The sequence below is a fragment of the Ascaphus truei genome, chromosome 10 (assembly GCF_040206685.1).
Source record: "Ascaphus truei isolate aAscTru1 chromosome 10, aAscTru1.hap1, whole genome shotgun sequence".
Classification (NCBI taxonomy): Eukaryota; Metazoa; Chordata; class Amphibia; order Anura; family Ascaphidae; genus Ascaphus; species Ascaphus truei.
Genome location: NC_134492.1, coordinates 61807016 through 61824618, shown reverse-complemented (window position 1 = coordinate 61824618; position 17603 = coordinate 61807016). Strand labels below are relative to the sequence as shown.

The following is a 17603-nucleotide window of genomic DNA, read 5'->3' as shown; positions in this document are numbered from 1 at the left end:
CTGCACGCCGCCTCCATGCCCACCTGCACGCCGCCTCCATGCCCACCTGCACGTCGCCTCCATGCCCACCTGCACGTCGCCTCCATGCGCACCTGCACGTCGCCTCCATGCGCACCTGCACGATGCCTCCATGCCCACCTGCACGCCGCCTCCATGCGCACCCGCACGCCGCCTCCATGCCCACCCGCACGTCTCCTCCATGCCCACCCGCACGCCGCCTCCATGCCCACCCGCACGCCGCCTCCATGCCCACCCGCACGCCGCCTCCATGCGCACCCGCACGCCGCCTCCATGCGCACCCGCGCGCCGCCTCCATGCGCACCTGCGCGCTGCCTCCATGCGCGTCGCCTCCATGTGCGTCGCCTCCATGCGCACATGCGCACCGCCGTCCTTGCGCACCTGTATGTCTCCATACGCCTCCGTTGCACCTTTTTAGTTCCTTAATTACAGCGATCTCCGCTCTCCCAGGGCTGCTGCTCCGATATTCCCTCCATGGTTACAGAGGCGAAAGGACAGGCCGGTCAGGCGGCAGCACAGGCCGTGCAGACTATCGGGCATCTGGCTGCCGTGACCGGGATCGGTTTACACCGTCCTCGGCAGGACTCAAAGGATGGACACAGCCTCCAGGTACCGACCCCATTCCCCGGCGTAAATCTAACCCAGAGCGCCGCATTATACTTACCGGGAATTAACCTTGTGAGTGCGCCGTGGTGTAACCTCCACATCATGGGAACCGGCACTGCCGCAGGAACTGACCCCTTAACCATGTCACTGCCTTTACTACACTTTGCCCCTAGGAGGGACTCTGACCCCTTTACCATGTCACTGCCATTAGTACACTATGGCCCTAGGAGGGACTGACCCCTTAACCATGTCACTGCCATTAGTACACTTTGCCCCTAGGAGGGACCGACCCCTTAACCATGTCACTGTCATTAGTACACTTTGCCCCTAGGAGGGACTGACCCCTTAACAATGTCACTGCCATTAGTACACTTTGCCCCTAGGAGGGACTGACCCCTTAACCATGTCACTGCCATTAGTACACTTTGTCCCTAGGAGGGACTGACCCCTTTACCATGTCACTGCCATTAGTACACTATGGCCCTAGGAGGGACTGACCCCTTAAACATGTCACTGCCATTAGTACACTTTGCCCCTAGGAGGGACTGACCCCTTAACCATGTCACTGCCATTAGTACACTTTGCCCCTAGGAGGGACTGACCCCTTAACCATGTCACTGCCATTAGTACACTTTGCCCCTAGGAGGGACTGACCCCTTAACCATGTCACTGCCATTAGTACACTTTGCCCCTAGGAGGGACCGACCCCTTAACCATGTCACTGTCATTAGTACACTTTGCCCCTAGGAGGGACTGACCCCTTAACAATGTCACTGCCATTAGTACACTTTGCCCCTAGGAGGGACTGACCCCTTAACCATGTCACTGCCATTAGTACACTTTGTCCCTAGGAGGGACTGACCCCTTTACCATGTCACTGCCATTAGTACACTATGGCCCTAGGAGGGACTGACCCCTTAAACATGTCACTGCCATTAGTACACTTTGCCCCTAGGAGGGACTGACCCCTTAACCATGTCACTGCCATTAGTACACTTTGCCCCTAGGAGGGACTGACCCCTTAACCATGTCACTGCCATTAGTACACTTTGCCCCTAGGAGGGACTGACCCCTTAACCATGTCACTGCCATTAGTACACTTTGCCCCTAGGAGGGACTGACCCCTTAACCATGTCACTGCCATTAGTACACTTTGCCCCTAGGAGGGACTGATCCCTTAACCATGTCACTGCCATTAGTACACATTGCCCCTAGGAGAGACTGACTCCTTAACGATGTCACTGTCATTAGTACACTTTGTCCCTAGGAGGGACTGACCCCTTTACCATGTCACTGCCATTACTACACTTTGCCCCTAGGAGGGACTGACCCCTTTACCATGTCACTGCCATTAGTACACTTTGCCCCTAGGAGGGACTGTCACCTTAACCATGTCACTGCCATTAGTACACTTTGCTCCTAGGAGGGACTGACCCCTTAACCATGTCACTGCCGTTAGTACACTTTGCCCCTAGGAGGGACTGACCCCTTAACCATGTCACTGCCATTAGTACACTTTGCTCGCAGTCTGAGCTCCCGCGCGTTTCTCTTGCAGAGTTCCTTCTCCCGCACGCTTTGTGACGGCGCACGGATGGGGCTGGAAAGTCTCCTCGACTCTGGGATGAAGACGTCAGAGGAAATGCAGAAAGATTTCCTAAATTTCAGCGCTCACAATGAGGTAACCTCCCAGCGTTCCTACGGGGGCTTAGAGAACCCCAGGGGTTCCGGATATATTGCAAGTGAAATGCGCCGTCCCCCTACTCAATCTTTTTTATTTATTTATGTTTATGGGAAGTAGGGGGTCTTCAGAGCAGAAGTTCATTAAATTCAGCCACGGGGACCCCCTGCTTCCAGAGATACTTACCTCTATTAGGGGGTGCCGGTACCGCTGCAGGCAGAGGAACGGTGTGCCTAACATAATGGCAGCGTTTAAATGTCCTGTGGGCCAATAGGAAGCCGTGACGTCCTCCGGTGCAGTTTCCTATTGGCCCGCGTGACTGGAACATTTAAACCGAAAAGCGATACCGGCACCCCCTACGGATGTCTGTATCCCTCGGGAAGCAGGGGGTTCTGGAGCTGCAATTATTGGGGTTCAGGTCCAGTGACCCTCTGCTTCTATCCTGGAATAAAAAAGGATGAATCCAATGTACTGAAACCCGTATTGCCGCCTGAGTCACGTGACGACGTCTGCCTGAGTCACACCAATTACACATCATATCCACACGCGGCTTCTGAAACTAGTGAAGGGGATTCTACGGGGTGGAGAAGGGATCGGAGCAGCCAGCTTCCCTGATCCCGGAAGAGTTACAGACACCAGGGCTCCTCATCTTGTGCCTGGCAGAGCTGACCAGCTCATTTCTGTCATCGGCGCCTAAGGGGAATTTTTTCAAACTAAAAACCACTATTAAAGCAGCAGTCACACACTTGCATAGTAGATGAGGTTGAAAAAAGACGTACAACCCATGCTAAATGTAGACAGATACTTTATCCTGTATCCGTACTTACAGTATATTGACCCAGAGGAAAGCAAACACTAAACCCCAGAGTCATATCATCCAATGATATCTCATAAGGGAAAATACATTCCTTCCTGACTCCAAGAATTTGCAATCAGATTACTCTCTGGATCCACATCCTTCCCATGTATACTTATTTGGTATATCCCTGTATACCTTTCCCATCTAAAAAGATGTCCAACCTTTTTTTGAACATATCTATTGTATCTGCCATCACAGTCTCCATGGGTAATGAATCCCACACTGTAACTGCCCTTACTGTAAAGAATCCTTTCCTTTGTTGCTGGTGAAATTTCCTTTCCTCCAACCTTAAGGGATGGCCCCGAGTCCATTGTACTGCCCGTGGGATGGATAGTTCTTTTGAAAGCTCCTTGTATTGTCCCTGAATATATTTGTATATAGTTATCATATCCCCTCTTAGACGCCTCTTTTCTAATGTAAATAAATCTAATTTAGCTAGCCTCTCCTCATACTGTAAGTTAGAATGTCCATCCCCTTTATTCATTTGGTGGCTGTTCTCTGCACTCTCTCTAGTTCCATAATGTATTTTCTATGGAGTGGCGCCCAAAATTGTACTCCATATTCAAGTACGTTGCCCCCCTATTTTCTTTTATATAGAAATAGCTGATCTACCCGGCGTTGCCCGGGATTTAATTTTCCCGCTCCCCCTGTCTCTTTCTCTGCTCCCCCTCTCTCTCCGCTACCCCTGTGTGGATGTGTGTGTGTGGGGTTGTATGTGTGTGTGTGGGGTGTGTGTATGTATTTGTGAGGATATGTGTGGTGTGTGCATGTATTAGTGTGGATGTGTGCGTGTGTGCATGTATTAGTGTGGATGTGTGCGTGTGTGCATGTATTAGTGTGGATGTGTGTGGGGTGTATGTATTAGTGTGGATGTGTGCGGGGTGTATGTATTAGTGTGGATGTGTGCGTGTGTGCATGTATTAGTGTGGATGTGTGCGTGTGTGCATGTATTAGTGTGGATGTGTGCGTGTGTGCATGTATTAGTGTGGATGTGTGCGTGTGTGCATGTATTAGTGTGGATGTGTGCGTGTGTGCATGTATTAGTGTGGATGTGTGCGTGTGTGCATGTATTAGTGTGCGTGTGTGCGTGTGTGCATGCATTAGTGTGGATGTGTGCGTGTATGCATGTATTAGTGTGGATGTGTGCGTGTGTGGATGTGTGCGTGTGTGCATGTATTAGTGTGGATGTGTGTGGGGTGTGTGCATGTATTTGTGTGGATGTGTGTGGGGTGTATGTGTTAGTGTGTGCATGTATTAGTGTGGATGTGTGGGGTGTGTGCATGTATTTGTGTGGATGTGTGGGGTGTGTGCATGTATTTGTGTGGATGTGTGTGGGGTGTATGTATTAGTGTGGATGTGTGCGTGTGTGCATGTATTAGTGTGGATGTGTGTGGGGTGTGTGCATGTATTTGTGTGGGGTGTATGTATTAGTGTTGATGTGTGCGTGTGTGCATGTATTAGTGTAGATGTGTGTGGGGTGTGTGTATGTATTTGTGTGTATCTATTAGTGTGGATGTGTGCGTGTGTGCATGTATTAGTGTGGATGTGTGAGTGTGTGCATGTATTAGTGTGGATGTGTGTGGGGTTGTGCATGTATTAGTGTGGATGTGTGTGTATGTATTATTTGTGTGTGTGGGTGTGTATGTATTAGTGTGTGTGTGTGTATGTATTAGTGTGGATGGGTGTGGGATGTGTGTGGATGGGTGTGGGATGTGTGTGTATGTATTAGTGTGGATGTGTGTGGGGTGCATGTATTAGTGTGGATGTATGTGGGGTGTGTGCATGTATTGGTGTGGGATGTGTGTGTATGTATTGGTGTGGGATGTGTGTGGATGTGTGATGTGTAGTGTGTGTGGGTGGGGGGGGTGCATATATGTGTGTGTGTGTGTGTGTGTGTGTGTGTGTGTGTGTGTGTGTGTGTGTGTGTGTGTGTATTAGTGTGGATGTGTGTGGGGTATGTGCAAGTATTATTATTGTGTGTGTGTACTGTACATGCATGTATTAGTGTGGGATGAGTTCCTTCCTCCAATCAGCTTGCCACCTCTCACTCTGCAGCCCTCTTCTCTTCGCTAAACACAAAGCCCCCTCCCCCCCCCCCCTTACCTCGCCTATTCTCACCCTACTGGACTGGGGAGGGGACATGCTAAGGGTGGTGTGACTGTCACGCCCTCTGTAGGCGTGGCCGTGATGTCAGGCCACCCGCAGGCCAATGAGGTGAGGGTGCAGACAGACAAACATTTTTTCACTCTTTTATATATAGATTGAAGCAGGAGGTCTCCAGGGAAGGACAGCGTTAATTTCAGCTCCGGGGAACCTCTGCTTCCAGAGATACAGACCTCCTTAGAGGTGCCCCGGAGTTGATATGCGGTTTAACTCCAGAGACCCCCTGCTAACCCCCCACGTAAAAATACATTGTTTTAAAAAATAAAAATAAATACATTTTGCAGATGACTTTCTGATGTTTGTCTCTAATCCGGAAACAGCGGATAAAAAAATATATGAGACACTTAAAGATTATGGAAAATGTATAGGGGTTTATAGGTAATGCTTCCAAAACTGAGATTCTAGCTCTGTCTCGCAACAATACTGTTAGGTGGGAGGAAGAGCTCCTTTTAAAAAGACAAGACAGCCAATCAAATACTTGGGGTTTAATATAGACCCCGACCTAGAAAAATTGTATGCAAACAATTTTAAATCAATCCTAACCAAAGTGATTAAAGAGCTGGAAAGCTGGCGAGGCCTCCCATTGAACTTAGCGGGTAGATGACAACTCGTTAAGATGATCAGCTTCGCTAGGATTATATACCCATTGCAGAAGCTGCCTATCCTGGTTCGCCATGCAGACATACAATGGATTAATAGGGCAATAAATAAGTTTATATGGAACAAAGGCAGAAACAGAATTGCAAAGTCAAAACTATTTCTCCCAAAGGAACTTGGTGGAGTGAGTGTACCTGACATTGGAAAATACAATGTGGCATAGCCAGGCATACGGGAGACTGGCTAATGGACAAAGAAATATATTCCTGTACGAAACTTGAGGAACAAATGGTGCTCCCAATGACGCTGAAAGAGATCCTACACACGACTCGGGAAAATATACCTTTAGTAATTAGAGGGAATCCACTGATAAAAGATACATGGGCCACGTGGAAGACACGGAGAAAAAAGTGTGGGATGTCCTACAAAATATCCAAATTACTGCCTATACAAGGTAACATGAAATTTGAACCAGGTCGATCTCAAAATATGTTTAAGACGTGGGAAACCAAGGGAATAAAAAATATAGGGCAGCTGGTAGATACAGAACGGGAACACTTTATGTCATTTGAAGAGCTCGGAGTTAAGAAGGAATTCCCACAATCTCACTACTTCCCCTACATGCAGATCAGACATTACTGTAAGAGCCTAGAGAACTATAAGAAAGAGATATTAGAAAACAACTACTTTAGGACTGAAAATAATATTACATATTCCATCTCTGAATTATATGATTGGATCCGAGATAAAGACCATGGCAAGCAATTGCAAAAAGTGGCAGCCAAGTGGAACAAGGACTTCCCGGAAATAACGGGGGTTGACTCTTTGCTGGTAGCATTGGGTAGAACCAGGAAAATAATTATATCAGAGATCTGGAGGGAATTACAATTTAAATTACTACAGAGAGCATATTATGCGTTTGATATCCAATATAAACAGATAGAAAAGTATCAAAATAAATGCCCGAAATGTCTGCTTATTAAAGCGGATCTAAAACACGGTCTGTGGGAACGCCCATGTATATCTGATTTTTGGGACCCGGTTCTAATATATATACACGGCAAAAGTGGTAACTGTGAAGGAACCTCTATCGGTTTTATTTGGGAACATGGAGGGGTGTAAAGAAGTTAATGGGGACTCAGGAATCCCAAGGATTGCTGACATTATACTCCTGGCAGCTAGAAAGTCTATAATGGGGCAAAGGGGGAAGAATGACCCTCCAAACATGGAAAGGGTTAAAACATGTCTCACTCAGCTAATGACCTTAGATACCATGGAAACGGAGACCAATAAGGAACCAAAAACGGAGACTTTCTTTACAAAATGGGAACCCTTTACTGACTCCCAACCACAGAGTGAAAAACACCAAATATATCAGGCTTTCGCACACACGTCCTGGAGTCTCTTGCAGCAAATTGCACAAGGTCATAGATCATGTAAACAGAGGGAGAAAAGAACCAGGTTAAACAGGTATCAAGACAGGAGAACCGTATATCCGAACCCAACGTCTGTAATATGTGTCTGACTAAAGAGATGTTTTGTACATTCTGTGAGTTAAGTACACTTTGCTCCTAGGAGGGACTGACCCCTTAACCATGTCACTGCCATTAGTACACTTTGCCCCTAGGAGGGACTGACCCCTTAACCATGTCACTGCCATTAGTACACTTTGCTCCTAGGAGGGACTGACCCCTTAACCCTGTCACTAGTACACTTTGCCCCTAGGAGGGACTGACCCCTTAACCATGTCACTGCCATTAGTACACTTTGCTCCTAGGAGGGACTGACCCCTTAACCATGTCACTGCCATTAGTACACTTTGCTCCTAGGAGGGACTGACCCCTTAACCCTGTCACTGCCATTAGTACACTTTGCCCCTAGGAGGGACTGACCCCTTAATCATGTCACTGCCATTAGTACACTTTGCTCCTAGGAGGGACTGACCCCTTAACCCTGTCACTGCCATTGGTACACTTTGCTCCTAGGAGGGACTGACCCCTTAACCCTGTCACTGCCATTAGTACACTTTGCTCCTAGGAGGGACTGACCCCTTAACCCTGTCACTGCCATTAGTACACTTTGCTCCTAGGAGGGACTGACCCCTTAACCCTGTCACTGCCATTAGTACACTTTGCTCCTAGGAGGGACTGACCCCTTAACCCTGTCACTGCCATTAGTACACTTTGCTCCTAGGAGGGACTGACCCCTTAACCATGTCACTGCCATTAGTACACTTTGCCCCTAGGAGGGACTGGCCCCTTAACCATGTCACTGCCATTAGTACACTTTGCCCCTAGGAGGGACTGACCCCTTAACCATGTCACTGCCATTAGTACACTTTGCCCCAAGGAGGGACTGACCCCTTAACCATGTCACTGCCATTAGTACACTTTGCCTCTAGGAGGGACTGACCCCTTAACCATGTCACTGCCATTAGTACACTTTGCCCCAAGGAGGGACTGACCCCTTAACCATGTCACTGCCATTAGTACACTTTGCCCCTAGGAGGGACTGACCCCTTAACCATGTTACTGCCATTAGTACACTTTGCCCCATGGAGGGACTGACCCCTTAACCATGTCACTGCCATTAGTACACTTTGCCTCTAGGAGGGACTGACCCCTTAACCATGTTACTGCCATTAGTACACTTTGGCCCTAGGAGGGACTGACCCCTTAACCATGTCACTGCCATTAGTACACTTTGGCCCTAGGAGGGACTGATCCCTTAACCATGTCACTGCCATTAGTACACTTTGCCCCTAGGAGGGTCTGGCCCCTTAACCATGTCACTGCCATTAGTACACTTTGCCCCTAGGAGGGTCTGGCCCCTTAACCATGTCACTGCCATTAGTACACTTTGCCCCAAGGAGGGACTGACCCCTTAACCATGTCACTGCCATTAGTACACTTTGCCCCTAGGAGGGACTGACCCCTTAACCATGTCACTGCCATTAGTACACTTTGCCCCAAGGAGGGACTGACCCCTTAACCATGTCACTGCCATTAGTACACTTTGCCCCTAGGAGGGACTGACCCCTTAACCATGTCACTGCCATTAGTACACTTTGCCCCAAGGAGGGACTGACCCCTTAACCATGTCACTGCCATTAGTACACTTTGCCCCTAGGAGGGACTGACCCCTTAACCATGTTACTGCCATTAGTACACTTTGCCCCAAGGAGGGACTGACCCCTTAACCATGTCACTGCCATTAGTACACTTTGCCTCTAGGAGGGACTGACCCCTTAACCATGTCACTGCCATTAGTACACTTTGCCCCAAGGAGGGACTGACCCCTTAACCATGTCACTGCCATTAGTACACTTTGCCCCTAGGAGGGACTGACCCCTTAACCATGTTACTGCCATTAGTACACTTTGCCCCAAGGAGGGACTGACCCCTTAACCATGTCACTGCCATTAGTACACTTTGCCTCTAGGAGGGACTGACCCCTTAACCATGTTACTGCCATTAGTACACTTTGGCCCTAGGAGGGACTGACCCCTTAACCATGTCACTGCCATTAGTACACTTTGCCCCTAGGAGGGACTGATCCCTTAACCATGTCACTGCCATTAGTACACTTTGCCCCTAGGAGGGTCTGGCCCCTTAACCATGTCACTGCCATTAGTACACTTTGCCCCTAGGAGGGTCTGGCCCCTTAACCATGTCACTGCCATTAGTACACTTTGCCCCAAGGAGGGACTGACCCCTTAACCATGTCACTGCCATTAGTACACTTTGCCCCTAGGAGGGACTGACCCCTTAACCATGTCACTGCCATTAGTACACTTTGCCCCAAGGAGGGACTGACCCCTTAACCATGTCACTGCCATTAGTACACTTTGCCCCTAGGAGGGACTGACCCCTTAACCATGTCACTGCCATTAGTACACTTTGCCCCAAGGAGGGACTGACCCCTTAACCATGTCACTGCCATTAGTACACTTTGGCCCTAGGAGGGACTGATCCCTTAACCATGTCACTGCCATTAGTACACTTTGCCCCAAGGAGGGACTGACCCCTTAACCATGTCACTGCCATTAGTACACTTTGCCCCTAGGAGGGACTGACCCCTTAACCATGTTACTGCCATTAGTACACTTTGCCCCAAGGAGGGACTGACCCCTTAACCATGTCACTGCCATTAGTACACTTTGCCTCTAGGAGGGACTGACCCCTTAACCATGTCACTGCCATTAGTACACTTTGCCCCAAGGAGGGACTGACCCCTTAACCATGTCACTGCCATTAGTACACTTTGCCCCTAGGAGGGACTGACCCCTTAACCATGTTACTGCCATTAGTACACTTTGCCCCAAGGAGGGACTGACCCCTTAACCATGTCACTGCCATTAGTACACTTTGCCTCTAGGAGGGACTGACCCCTTAACCATGTTACTGCCATTAGTACACTTTGGCCCTAGGAGGGACTGACCCCTTAACCATGTCACTGCCATTAGTACACTTTGCCCCTAGGAGGGACTGATCCCTTAACCATGTCACTGCCATTAGTACACTTTGCCCCTAGGAGGGTCTGGCCCCTTAACCATGTCACTGCCATTAGTACACTTTGCCCCTAGGAGGGTCTGGCCCCTTAACCATGTCACTGCCATTAGTACACTTTGCCCCAAGGAGGGACTGACCCCTTAACCATGTCACTGCCATTAGTACACTTTGCCCCTAGGAGGGACTGACCCCTTAACCATGTCACTGCCATTAGTACACTTTGCCCCAAGGAGGGACTGACCCCTTAACCATGTCACTGCCATTAGTACACTTTGCCCCTAGGAGGGACTGACCCCTTAACCATGTCACTGCCATTAGTACACTTTGCCCCAAGGAGGGACTGACCCCTTAACCATGTCACTGCCATTAGTACACTTTGGCCCTAGGAGGGACTGATCCCTTAAACATGTCACTGCAATTAGTACATTTTGGTCTTATCCCATCTCTCTAGGTCCCTGTAGGAATCAGGAAGAACGCTGTCACCTTTGCTGCCTTTCTACAAAACAGCCTGATACGTTGTAAACAGGTAATGAACAAAAAGAGACAGAACCCCAAGGAGAGCACTCGTGCACTAGTAGGTCAGAGGTACAAATGAAAATAAGTGTATGCTGGATGAAATGATTCAAACACTTTAATACGAGTGATTACTCAAATAAAAGGAGAACGCTGTAAGGTCAGGATGGTGACTCAGTGGGAGCCAATGTGACAGCGAATGTTAAAACTGATCGGATGCACTATGTGATAGCCAAATACCTGTCCTTGGTAAGAAGGATGGTACAGGTAAGTATATCGGCTAAAATATTATTAGCTAGTGTCTAATTTCCTTCTGCAAAAACCTGCGATCCGTCACGCCACGGGGAGTACTTATATAGTTATAGTGGCTCCCTCCCAAGGGGAGTGGTTGACCTGTGGTGGTGGACTTAATGTGCCATAGGTGTGTACTTAAATGGTCTGGAGTGTGGTTCAGTCTAGGTGCGACTAGACCACAGTCCCAATGTGACCAATAGTCAAATATTAATGCACAAAGTATCAGCTCATACAGACTTAAGTGACACAAACAGCTAGTCTTGATAGGATAGACTTAATAGTCAGACTGCTAGTGTGATCTGTAATGTCTGCTGTGCGCACATAGGGTCTGGTGCTGGCCCAACCACACACAGCCCAGGATGAGAGGACTCTTAGTGGGAGCAGGAAGGTAGGATCAGAAGCTGGTATCACAGTGCACAAGTAGTAGTGCCTGTGTAAACATGGCGTCCGGAACGGTGGACGCTACAAAATGCAGCAGATCGTGCAATAAGCCCCTGCTACTCACACTTAATAGCAGTGCACCATCAGGCTGCTGCAGGGTCCCTGCCTAGTCAGCCAGTAGGACCAGTAAATATTAATATAGTTAAAGTCATTATCCTGCATAGTGCATATAACTAGCTCCACATAGAGAGCTGTTGGGAGCGGAGGTGCTCCGATCACGAGCACTAGTTCCGCCACTTGGACGTGATGACGTCGTATGCCGACGTACGTTTCGCCTGGCTTTGTCAGGGCAGAACTACGTTATAAACAGGTAACTCAATATTTCAAATAGTCTTTCCATTCAAAGTGCGGCTGTATTATTTTTATTGGATTCATGAATTTAAAAGTGAAAATTAATTCTACTTGGAGTGTGTGTCTGTGTGTGTGTGTGTGTGTCTGTCTGTCTGTGTGTGTCTGTCTGTCTGTGTGTGTCTGTCTGTGTGTGTCTGTCTGTCTGTGTGTGTCTGTGTCTGTCTGTGTGTCTGTCTGTGTGTGTTTACATGTATATATTGTCTCTCTATAAATAAAGGCATAGAATACAATATCCAATGTGACAAATGATTGAAGTTTATTGATGTGTTTGTGTGAGACGTCCCTGCAGCGCGGTGCGTGACAGCGTAGCGCCAGCGCTGACTTGTCACTGCGATAGAGCCGCAGCCTGGAGTCTTAGACTGCAGGTAACTGTAGTAATCATTGAGATATTTCTTCCCATGAGTATAACATTGGCAGTGCAGGCATCTTGTGATAGGGTTACCTTGACGTGCGGCAGCTTAACATGTTTTGGCCACAAGCTTGAACTGAGTGATCCATAATTATGGGAAGAGATGACGGAAATAATAGGTCACGTTGTCTGCGCATTGGTGCTCGTTACTGCTATATATTTGAGGTCCCTTTCTCAGTGGCACTGCGGTTGGCACTATTAAATATGTCTGTGTGGGACCGGGTTTTGAGCTCACCAAGAGTGTGTGGGAGTGTCTGTGTGTGGGAGTGTCTGTGTGTGTGGGAGTGTCTGTGTGTGTGGGAGTGTCTGTGTGTGTGGGAGTGTCTGTGTGTGTGGGAGTGTCTGTGTGTGTGGGAGTGTCTGTGTGTGGGAGTGTCTGTGTGTGTGGGAGTGTCTGTGTGTGTGGGAGTGTCTGTGTGTGTGGGAGTGTCTGTGTGTGGGAGTGTCTGTGTGTGTGGGAGTGTCTGTGTGTGCGAGTGTCTGTGTGTGCGAGTGTCTGTGTGTGGGAGTGTCTGTGTGTGTGGGAGTGTCTGTGTGTGCGAGTGTCTGTGTGTGCGAGTGTCTGTGTGTGCGAGTGTCTGTGTGTGCGAGTGTCTGTGTGTGGGAGTGTCTGTGTGTGTGCGAGTGTCTGTGTGTGGGAGTGTCTGTGTGTGTGCGAGTGTCTGTGTGTGCGAGTGTCTGTGTGTGGGAGTGTCTGTGTGTGGGAGTGTCTGTGTGTGTGCGAGTGTGTGTGTGGGAGTGTCTGTGTGTGTGCGAGTGTCTGTGTGTGCGAGTGTCTGTGTGTGGGAGTGTCTGTGTGTGGGAGTGTCTGTGTGTGGGAGTGTCTGTGTGTGGGAGTGTCTGTGTGTGTGCGAGTGTCTGTGTGTGCGAGTGTCTGTGTGTGCGAGTGTCTGTGTGTGGGAGTGTCTGTGTGTGGGAGTGTCTGTGTGTGTGCGAGTGTCTGTGTGTGCGAGTGTCTGTGTGTGGGAGTGTCTGTGTGTGTGCGAGTGTCTGTGTGTGGGAGTGTCTGTGTGTGGGAGTGTCTGTGTGTGTGCGAGTGTCTGTGTGTGCGAGTGTCTGTGTGTGGGAGTGTCTGTGTGTGTGCGAGTGTCTGTGTGTGCGAGTGTCTGTGTGTGCGAGTGTCTGTGTGTGCGAGTGTCTGTGTGTGCGAGTGTCTGTGTGTGCGAGTGTCTGTGTGTGCGAGTGTCTGTGTGTGCGAGTGTCTGTGTGTGCGAGTGTCTGTGTGTGCGAGTGTCTGTGTGTGCGAGTGTCTGTGTGTGCGTGTATGTGTACACACGTTTGTGTCTTAATACATATATATATTATTTGGTTCCATTGACCCCTTGTCCGTGGCATGTTCAGAGCGCACCTCTCTTACCCTTCTCCTAAACACCCTCCCTGGTGTATGACACGGAGTGCCTGTTACCGCTGCACGTTATCTCCGATCCCGTGCTGCGAAGCGTGAGAGATAGCCGTGTGTTTCCCCCTCGCTGCCTGGCAGTAACAGGGACGCGCCGCGCTCTGTCTGCCCCTCCGTGTTACTTGTTACTTATTGTTACTCTGTCCCCAGCTGGACTTGAACTCACTGTTTAAAGAGTCCGACATCACCACAGGCAGCCAGCTGGCGGCAGAACTGCGGGCGCTGATCAGGGGGCTGGGGCAGCTGAGGCAAAATGTGCTTTCTGCGCTCAAAGGTAACGGGATATTCTAGTGGGGCAGAAATATCCCATCACCACACTCCCACGCAAGGCAATAGGAACATACCCTCTGATGGGGCAAGAACCACTTAACCCAATTAGTCTGAACATTTACTTGTCAGCTCTAAAACTTCAGGATAAACTGATCCCTTCACCATGTCACTGCCATTAGTACACTTTGCCCCTAGGAGGGACTGACCCCTTAACCATGTCACTGCCATTAGTACACTTTGCCCCTAGGAGGGACTGACCCCTTAACCATGTCACTGCCATTAGTACACTTTGCCCCTAGGAGGGACTGACCCCTTAACCATGTCACTGCCATTAGTACACTTTGCCCCTAGGAGGGACTGACCCCTTAACCATGTCCCTGCCATTAGTACACTTTGCCCCTAGGAGGGACTGACCCCTTAACATGTCACTGCCGTTAGTACACTTTGCCCCTAGGAGGGACTGACCCCTTAACCATGTCACTGCCATTAGGACAGTTTGCCCCTAGGAGGGACTGACCCCTTAGCATGTCTCCCCAAGTTTTACACAGCTAAAGTTATCTTTGTGTGTGTATGTGTCACAGTGACACGGTGACACAGAGAAGGGACATACCCTGCAGCACATTATACAGTATATCCCTTCTCTGTGTCACAGTGTCACTGTATACTGTGCTGCAGAGTGACACTGTGACACAGAGAAGGGACATACTGTATACTGTGTTGCAGGGTATGTCCCTTCTCTGTGTCACCGTGTCGTCCTGCAGCACAGTATACAGTATGTCCCTTCTCTGTGTCACAGTGAAGAGGACAGTTCCCCTATATAACACCACCCCATTCTCTCCTCTCTCTCAGGGTCCGGCAGTGACGGCCCCGCTCTTCTCATGGCACTGGACGGCATTTCAGCTTCTGCGTCTCTAATCAACAAGAACCTGTCTGTCTTCGCCCCGCAAATCATTAACCTGTCTGAGCTGAGAAGTGCGGCAGAGACCCTGAAACTGAGCTTGCAGGGGACACAAGGAGACATATCTTCCCACGGGGGTTTCCCGGATAAAGGAGCGGGTCCAAGGGATAGGGCAGGATTGTCTAAACACATTCAAGTCTTGAACACACAAAGCCACCTTGCTTTCTCACCCACTGCTATCCAATGGGTGTAATCGTCATGTACTGTGCAGGGGACTTGGACAGGGGGGGGGGGGGTTGAGCCACTTGTGCCAAAGCTGAGACTGATTGAGCCACCGGTGCTGAAGCAGGGATATCCTGAAAACTTGGCCTGTTGGTGACCCCTGCGGACTGGTTGGCCACGTCTGTTTTAGACATTGCATGTTACATAACGATGCCCAAGAAGATCAGGGAGCGCAAGGCTATGTATATACAAATGGTGCAATATGTCTTAAGTCTTTTCTTTTGAATCAATTTCCAGTCCCCCGATTTAAGTTCCACTCCCAGATTTCTCTGGGGTAAGATGTACGTAAGGGTTTCTTTATCTTTCCATCTTTAAGGGGTTGTAGCCGCTGTGGAACCGCTTGGAGTAAAGGATCCTCACCGCATATACCGGTTCGAAAGAAGAGGAACAGACATAGTGCAAAATTGCAAGGCACTTATTTTATCTACATGAAAGGGTAAAAACACTCGCATGGGTTCTAAAAAACGTGCGCAGATAGATCACAGCGCGATGAAACAGCCGCCGCGGGGGGTGCAGAGTAGTCTCCCTGCTCGATGCTCACGGTATACTGTGACGTCTGCGTCATAACGAAGCGTCACGTTCATGGAAGATGGTGACGCCTCTGGGCAAAGGTGTTTTGTAGATTTTGAAGAGTGTGGAGGTACTCTGCATCAATATATAGTGCGGCTTAGTTTTCTCTTTTTTTCCCTAAGAGGGGGAGGGTTAGTATTTTCAGCCGTCCCTCCCAAGAATAGACATTCCTGCTTCACACGAGTAACGCTATTTATTTTACTAAGAATCATGAACACGGTAAGTCTCACGGACGCGTGGAAATATCACACGGACGCGCGGAAATATCACACGGACGCGCTGAAATATCACACGGACGCGCTGAAATATCACACGGACGCGCTGAAATATCACACGGACGCGCTGAAATATCACACGGACGCGCGGGAATATCACACGGACGCGCGGGAATATCACACGGACACGCGGAAATATCACACGGACGCGCGGGAATATCACACAGAAATATCACACGGACACGCGGAAATATCACACAGAAATATCACACGGACACGCGGAAATATCACACAGAAATATCACACGGACACACGGAAATGTCACACAGAAATATCACACGGACACGCGGAAATATCACACAGAAATATCACACGGACCGTTTAACCACCGCAGGACTGGACGGCTGTATCTTTTTAAACACTTCCAGCTGTTACAGGGTTAATGCCCGCGTCGCAAACAGATGGCACCAATATATTTGGGTTTTTATTGCTTAACCAGTCCCGTCGGTCTTTCATCTCTATTGAAATCCTATAAAAAATGATAAAGTTAGAGACGGTATTCCGAGTTAAGTGGTGCTGGGGCTTTAAGGACGTCACTTTGGGGGAATATTGTGCAATTCAGTTATCACATTTGTTAACGTCGACGTAAAACCAAATAAAAGTCACAAAGCGTGATGATGTGTGCAGCTGTGGGGAGAATTGGGGGGTTGTTTCCGTGACACGCATGTGGAAATGCCACGTTCCATTCCGTGGACCACCACGGGTTTGTAATACTGCAGAAGAAGCATGCAGCCACCTCAATGGTGGAGCCATTGAAACGTATGTCTGCACAGCATGGTGTCTCGGAGCGTGTGCATGTATGTACCATGTGGAGAAGTCTGTTATAATACACGCGTGGAGGTTTGTGTCCCTCAGTTATTTCACATGGAGAAACAGGCTCGGTCCTTATTATAATGTCATAACGTAACTCCTTTAACCACGCCCCATAACTTCTCCTTGTACCCCATATAACCTCGCCCTATAACTCATATTACCCCATATAACCTCTCCTATAACTCATATTACCCCATATAACCGATAAATGATTTGTCAGTCACTTCTGTTTAACCTATAGAATGTCACTGCCATTAGTACACTTTGGTCCTAGGAGGGACTAACCCCTTAACCAGGTCACGGCCATTAGTACACTTTGGTCCTAGGAGGGACTGACTCCTTAACCATGTCACTGCCATTAGTACACTTTGCCCCTAGGAGGGACTGACCCCTTAACCATGTCACTGCCATTAGTACACTTTGTCCCTAGGAGGGACAGACTGTCACAGGAGATCAGGCATTTACACCTTTTTAACTGGGATTATAATATTGAGCAAAACAAGGAGGTAAAATAAATTGTCATTCCATTGAAACAGATGTACACACTGGGTGAAAAACTAGCCTTTCATAGCTTCTACCGTCCATATAACAAAGTTTGTAGTTGACCGGGACTCCGCCCGAAAAGTCCTGGAACTCTAATCAGCAGGTAGTTCCAA

The 17603-nt window shown here is 48.8% G+C and overlaps 1 protein-coding gene across 1 annotated transcript in view; it reads left to right on the top strand.

Annotated features, from left to right (window-relative positions):
- Positions 1-17270, top strand: part of KIF14 (kinesin family member 14) — a 245239-nt gene extending 227969 nt beyond the window's left edge. The window contains exons 27-31 of the mRNA XM_075617062.1: positions 469-627; positions 2180-2302; positions 10884-10958; positions 13990-14113; positions 14959-17270. Coding sequence (XP_075473177.1) covers positions 469-627; positions 2180-2302; positions 10884-10958; positions 13990-14113; positions 14959-15260 — 783 coding nt within the window. The 3' untranslated portion in view covers positions 15261-17270. The remainder of the gene's footprint in view (positions 1-468; positions 628-2179; positions 2303-10883; positions 10959-13989; positions 14114-14958) is intronic.
- Positions 17271-17603: the final 333 nt, after the last annotated feature.